Source organism: Penaeus vannamei, chromosome 24 (assembly GCF_042767895.1).
Source record: "Penaeus vannamei isolate JL-2024 chromosome 24, ASM4276789v1, whole genome shotgun sequence".
In the NCBI taxonomy this organism is placed as follows: domain Eukaryota; kingdom Metazoa; phylum Arthropoda; class Malacostraca; order Decapoda; family Penaeidae; genus Penaeus; species Penaeus vannamei.
In genome coordinates this window covers 991910-999409 of record NC_091572.1, presented here as the reverse complement: position 1 = coordinate 999409, position 7500 = coordinate 991910, and the positions used below count along the sequence as shown (strand labels likewise).

Below are 7500 nucleotides of genomic sequence, written 5' to 3'. Positions count from 1 at the left end.
TTTGCAACTTCGTTTTTTTATGTTTTTGTCCCAAGTTCGTCTGTTTGAAAGTGAGTTGATTTTGTGTTGCTGTCTGCAGTGGGTTGTAGTGCTTGTTCCATAGTGAAGATACAACGTTTTCTGTGTTTCAAGGTTCAATGGGGCTGACGGCTGTAGTGAATTAATTTTGCCATTTGTCTTGAAGGAAAGAGTTGATGTAACAAGATCGTAACCAAAACATTAACTCTTTTGGTCTAGTCATAGTACTGTAGTGCTCGTTGGTATTTCACGAATTTTGTATAGTACTCAAAAGAAGATTTTGGTAATTCTTTACAGTATGGAGGAACTCGCCAAAGACTAAGCCCCCAACTCCACGCCCGGGACAGGTCATGCCCTTCAGGTACCATCCATAGAAAGGGTTGATGGGGAGCTTTGCCCTGTTGTCGCCTCGTATGCACAACATAATAGAGCTGAAACTTGTGCAGTGAGCAGCACTTTCTGCAGTTTCTTATCTTTATTTGTGGCTTTATCATTTGTGTCTGCAGATGATTTCTTGTACCAATGACTACAACTTTTTGTCCTCTACAAGAACATCTTCATTTTGCCCTATATTAGTGCATCCATACTGTAAAGATTAATCAAGATTTATAGGCCACGTTTTCATGCGCTTCATTATATTCAGCATATGCAAATTTAGGTAATGGGTTGGCATCTGCCAAGTCAGTTGTAGCGTGAGCTATTTCATGCTCAGTGTTAATGGAGAAAAAGTTGTAAACAAAACTTATGTGACACTTGCAGTCTGATGCCCATTGTAATAATGTCTGTGATAATGAATTGGTATTCGATTGCTGTGACCTCTGTTCTATGCACTCATGCAAAGACCAACGTACCACTGCCACATTTATTCTGGCAAGACAAGAGCTTAGACTGGTTCCTTCTTTGACAGATGTACAAGGTCTACCTTGCCAAAATATACATAGTAAAGTGATGTTTGTAATGACTGAAGCGTTAGCAGAGTTAAGGATTAGAGCTGTCCAACAACCATCCTCTTGGGCACTACCCGAACGACATTCCCAGTCATGGCAATTTAGACTTGATTAAATTTTTTGATATATAAATGAGGAATTTGTTTCTGACAAATGCATTTGTATTGCAAAGAATTACCCAAAAATGTAGCCGTACTATCATTATTGCTGTATGACTGTTTTTATTGTGATTGAATTGACACGTGTACAAAAAGCAACAGCTGTAAATGTAAATAAGAAAAAATAATTTTTGAGTGTGTGTGTGTGTGTGTGTGTGTGTGTGTGTGTGTGTGTGTGTGTGTGTGTGTGTGTGTGTGTGTGTGTGTGTGTGTGTGTGTGTGTGTGTGTGTGTATGTATGTATGTATGTTTGTATGTTTGTATGTTTGTGTGTATGTGTGTATGTGTATGTATATGTGTGTGTGTGTGTGTGTGTGTGCGTGTGTGTGTATGTGTGTGTGTGTGTGTGTGTGTGTGTGTGTGTGTGTGTGTTTGTGTTTGTGTGTGGGTGTGTGGGTGTGCGCTGTGTGTGTGTATGCGCATGTATGTGTGTCTGTGTCTGTGTGTGTGTTTGTCTTATGTATATATTTTAAGTATAACACTTACATGGTAAATCCCACAGCTTTTTGTATAGGATTCAGGAGAGGACCTTTTGCCATGGCAGCAACAATGGCTAACTAACCTGAGCCATGTATTTTCAGGAATGATTGTTAATCAGAAGTAAATTACTAAGGAGATTTGTAACTCTGTGTAGCCAGACAATACATGGTGGCAATTTGTTAGCCACTGATGGAGGGCAAAATGTGGAGGCCAGATTATTATTTTCATCTGTATTCGTGTTAATTTATATCGTCTTTGTGATAATCATTTTAGAGAGTTCCTCTGTCCCTTTTGATCCTGTTAAAATTACTTGCCTTTGTTGATAAGGGCTAAAGTTATCATCAAAGAGCATGGATTATCTAGCCTGTTTCAGAATAATCTTACAGTAAAGCATTACTTTCTTCTTATTTTGTGATATTATGGTTTCATTTTGTAGAGACCGGTGTAGGTGAATATATATATATTTTTTTTTTACCTTAGATTAATTTTTCTGTATAGGTTTCACAGTAGTATTTGTTACAGAGAGCATTGCACCCTACAGAGACAAAGTCCCAAAACCAGGGAATCATGTGAACCAAATTACCCAAATCTTGCCTTTCTTACTCTCTATTTATTCCGTAGATGAGACAAGCCCCGCTGTACAACCCCCCCCCCCCCTTGCCTTTATTAGAACTTTCTGTCAATGAACATTAAGAATGAGTAAGTGGTGATATGTACCGAATATTTTCATCATTTTGCAGTAAATATGGTGGCACAGCAGCTGTAGTTGTATTGTTTATGATTCTGTTTCTTATGCTCTATAAGGTGGCGATGTCTATGTTAGTTTACGTGCTTGTTAAGATACTTTACCCTGAGTTGCCTTAGTTTATATCAAGTTGGGATACATTTGATTAGGGTCAGTTTGGTTTGGTTTAATTTGATACATTCGATAATCTTTCGAACTTTAAGTATGTTATGTTTTGTCTAAGTTAGAATGAACTAATTTCGGCATTTACATTAATCTATGTTGTTATGGCAAAACTATATTATTGGAGTATATGATGTATCACTTCGGTTGATTTGAATGGGAATACAATATTACTGATGATCTCAAAATTAAGTATTAAATACATAGATAGAAATGGGCAAAAATTTGGTGTAACCCTTTGAATCCAGTTGTAGGCTGTTTGTGGACCAATATCCTGGCATTAGGCCTAGGCTTACTTGAGTGGTCATTCTCCCAGGTGGTGGCTTGGTAGCCTGGGCTACAGGAGTACTCATGTGCATTATCAAGACCCCTTGTCTCTTCTTCAGATTGCTATTATCTTTTTTTCAGGATAAGCATTCCTTTTTTTTTGTGGGTGGGCATTATCCAAGGCCTATATTTGTCATTTGATATGCTATAGCAATATGGCAGTAGACTGTTTTTCTTGCCCAGATTCTATATTATCTCTCTAGGAAGTCTACAACTAAGTGCAGTAACAACAACATTGTGTTCTTTGTGTCATACATGCAGGAGTAGGATCCTAAGCTTGGAAATAATGTCCTTCTTAGAGTCTGTGCTCTTCCAGCCATGGTTTGTAAATAGTACATTCCACCTTTGTTTACTGGGGGAGATAATGTGAGAGCCACTTTCTAAATACCAACCGAGTCTAATCTTCTTCCAAGAACTTTATGCACTCATGTTGAGTCTTACCTCGTGCCCCCGCCTTTAGCAAAATTTTCAATGACGGCACATTCCTGTCACCTCACCTTGCCAATTTTTTTTTCCATTCATCCAGTCCTCAGCCAGATTTTTTCATGACATGACTGTCATGTCACCTAGGTCCAACAGGGTTAGCTTATTGTAAAATGCTAAACACCGAAGTATATGTAGCAATATGTATATATGGTAACTTTTTCATTTATTGTTTTGCCAGTATTGGTGCATCAAAATCATGGTTTTGATAAGATAATGATTAAATAAAAATCATTTTTTGAACTGGAAGCTGCTCAGTTATCATGTATTGTTTATAATCGTCTTTTTTCAGCAAAATCTTTCAAAATGTAACCAAAAAGATATGATTTTGTGTAGAAATATTGCAGCTGAATATAGATACTTAAATAAGTACAAAATATAAAACGTGTGGGTACAGACAGCATGTTCTGAAGATCCACTAACATGTTGGATATGAGTGAAGGTGATGTCATATCAGGAAAAAAAATCTGCTGATTGATGGGTGACGGGAAAGTGTTGTCATGGACTATTATGGCAGGTGATGAGAATGTGTTGTTTCGAATTATTTGGCTTAGGGAGCGGGTCATGGGAAATTACACTTCATGGGCCTTTAGGGACTCTTGCATTATTACCATCAGCAAACGAGGGTGGAATACACCATCTTCAAGCCAATATTTCAAGGTGTAGGATCCTATCCTTTTCTTGCTGCCTTGACTGGTAGGGCAGGGTGTTTTATAGAATATTAAATATCATGAAAATATAAAGATATTAGATAGGTAACACTCTGTAACTTATTGTTATTGTTATTGAAGACAGTCTATTACCATCTTTAAACAGCACAACAAATGACATATAGACCTTGAAAAATGATAAAACAATGTATGCAAATTAAAAGCTAATAGCATAGCAAATAGGAGGCAAGGAATCCCGATACTGTGCATGAGTCTTTGTGGGCTGGGCTTGCAAGTCACACCAAGGAGAGTCACAACTCACATAAGTCTAACTTTTGTCCACATATGAGCCGTGAGGCACCTGGATCCAGTGAATTGAAATATTACTTTTTCAGGGTTCCTTCTCTCCTGAGAAATCTACTGGCTTAGGTAGTCATGGAAGAGATTTTCAAGTCAAAAGCTTATCAAAATTTAACATAAACACTAACAGAGTGACATGTACACTGGAATAGAAAGGAAACATTACCAGAAAATAAACTGAAAATCAGTGTAATGTTTCAGGCTACTTTTTAATTTTTTTCATCTGATGAGTTTGAAATGTTACTTTTTTTCATTTTATTTTTTATTTTTATTTATTTATTTAGTTATTTTTTGCATGAAATAGAAATTGATGTTTAAATTACATAGATCTTAAATCTTGCTAACAGTTGTAGATTTTTAGGTCTTTTGAAAATTCATGACTGTGATTAAAACAATTATCTACCAAGACACAATTACAGAGCTATCATTTTGTAAAATAATAAGCTATAACAGTGATATCAATAGTGCAAGAAAGGTGGAGCTCGGTAATGGTCTATAATAATACATTTATAGGCCACTTCCGACTTTTGTTATTCTTTGATAGAGTTATTAAGTAAGGAACGATGTGCTCCATTTGAATTTAATGAAGGGTTATATAGTGAATTTAAATTAAGTTTTGTTTTAAACATATAGGAATGCCTTTTGCTGAGAAAAAGAAAATGAAACAGTAGATTTCTGCAGACAATCTCAGAGATATTGAGAAGTGATTTTAGCTTTACCAGTGGAACTCTAAATATTTATATAGGTTTAGATGAAAATTTTAACCCATCGCCGACGGTTAAAAATTTTGGCAAGTTGACGTATGCACGGGCTTGTTGGCGCGCACCGGCAGTTTCCCCTGTTTGTGCCCGGCTCGATCGGTAGTTTGCAAGCGACATATAGCACCTAAAAGCTTTTATTTTGCTAAGATTTATAAAAAAAATTAAAATTTTGAAGGTTTACCTTCATTATAGGTGCCAATGCCTAAAATCTTTACCATATAAATGAAGCCGCTACTATCGGAGAATAGGGCTTTCCAGATGGAGAAAATCTGAATGTAATTCTGACTTCTCCCTTTTTCCCTTCAGCACAACCATAATGCAGGATGGATGTAGATGAGCACCAGGATGAGTCATCTGAGCAATATGACGAGATGTCGTCTGAAGAGAGCACCCACAAGGCGTGCTCTGCTGAGCGCAACCAGCAGTCGTCACCTTTCTCAGAGAGTAAGGTCTTTCGGTTAAGCCCAATAGAGTTTGACAGTGACAGTGGGGCAGATGGCGAGGATTTTCCGTCGTCAGGCAGAAATGGGCTCGACCACCTTAAGGGCATTAATAAGGAGGAGGAGGAGGAAGAAGAAGAGAAAAGGGAAAAGTTTGAAGCTGCCACAGATATTTCGTTCCTAAAAGATAAATCTCTCACAGCATCACCCACCAGAAACTTCAAAAGTTCCTATGCTAAGTCTCTGGCAGACTCCTACAGACGGGCAAGCCTGCCTGTGGTGGTGGGCTCCCCCAAGGGGCAGTTTTATTTCAAGAATGATGAATTCCTTAGTCTGAATGCTAGGCCTGCAAGACTCTCAGGGTTCGGTCAAGACAAGTACGTGAGCCTAAATACCAGTTCAACCAGGTCTCCTTCACTGCCTGGCTTTGAGCCTCTTTCACTTCCAACAATACTTGATGTGGTGCCAGAACCTCAGGAATTGCAGCAGGAGGCGAGAGAATCTAAATCTACAACCAGGAATCTCTACAGTCAGCTACTTAATGAAGAGGAAGTTTTCGTGCCATACGAGCGGCTACAAAAGTTCTGTGAGGAAGGAGGAAGCAACTTCTCCCTCCAAGACTGGCACAGCTTGGGCTCCCTCATAACCAGTGACGGAAGAAAACTTGTGAAACTCTCTGGTAAGTTGTTCAGTGTTCCATATATTTCCCTCATATTTTTTTTGTAGGTAATTGTAGAACTGAATGTTTTTACTGTAGTTGGTTATGAATATGTTTGTGAGTTATTAATACAAATGTAATTCTCTAATTCCAGACTTTCAAGAAAGAGTGAAGAAGCACAAGCCTTCAAAGTTAATTGAAAATGGTTATCCAAATGTGAATGGGGGTGAAAAAGATGCACAGGTAAAGAAAGGCTTTTATTTGCTGGTTTGGCATAAAACAACCCTTAGCTTTTATTGTTTTGTTACTATTCTTGATATTGATATTTGTGTTATTATTATTATTATTGATATTGATGTTGGTATGATGATGATGATTTATTGTTAGATGAAGATCTCGAAATTTTTTTTTAAATTTTAATTAATTTATTTATTTGTTATTATTATTTTTTTTACAAATCTGTAAATTAGTTTCTGAGTTATTACAAACAAAAAAAGCGCTCTGCAAGGTCTAGCTCAAGCTAGAGATGATGTTCGTCTTATTTTATTAAGAAAATAAGTTTACAAGAGTCCATGTCTTGGCTATTTTTTTCTTATCATAAACTTGCTGGTCTCTAAACATGTACATTTCTGTAAAAAGAAAAAAAAAAAGATCTTTGTATTTTCTCCTTTTATGGAAAAAATAGAAACTGTTTTTCCAAATGAAATAACCACAGTCTGATCTTCATGGCTTAAAAATTGTTGACTGAACCAAGATTGGCATTTCAAAGTTGACATTCTTGTCTATTTTGTATTTGTTTACTTTGAATGTCAATGAAATTGCATCTAAATTCGATGGGGTGAACGTAAAATATTCTTGTTTTGCAATAACCAATGTATGGTAGAGTAAAAATGGCAATTCTGGACAGGTGGTTAGCCAAGTGTCCTCATTTTCACTACACTCTTTAGCCATAATTGGTTCTGCGATGTAGGAGAATTCATTTGGGTAAAACTTTGCCGGAAAGTTGTGTGGAGGAGATTCTTGTGCGTGAGAGAAAGTTCATAGGTAGTGGATATAAAAACGCCAATAATTTGCATTTCTGGCATTTTAGAAGTGGTAGGGTTCCCTTAACCTTGTATTCCTCTCCTTGATAAATTTGTCATACAAGGCTACATGACAGTTAGTTCAGATTATATTCTGGAGTATGTATATCTTACAAAGATTATATTCTGGAGTATGTATATCTTACAAAGATTATATTCTGGAGTATGTATATCTTACAAAGATTATATTCTGGAGTATGTATATCTTACAAAGATTATATTCTGGAGTA

The 7500-nt window shown here is 36.8% G+C and overlaps 1 protein-coding gene across 10 annotated transcripts in view; it reads left to right on the top strand.

Moving 5' to 3' along the window:
- The window catches only part of LOC113801054 (uncharacterized), a 39790-nt gene that overhangs the window by 427 nt on the left and 31863 nt on the right, over nt 1-7500 (top strand). For all 10 annotated transcript variants that reach the window (XR_011399528.1, XM_070138200.1, XM_070138199.1 and 7 more), the window contains exons 2-3: nt 5397-6209; nt 6343-6431. Coding sequence is in view for 9 of the 10 variants with exons in the window: in XM_070138200.1 (XP_069994301.1) it covers nt 5414-6209; nt 6343-6431 (885 nt within the window). In the remaining variant the exon portion in view is untranslated. The remainder of the gene's footprint in view (nt 1-5396; nt 6210-6342; nt 6432-7500) is intronic.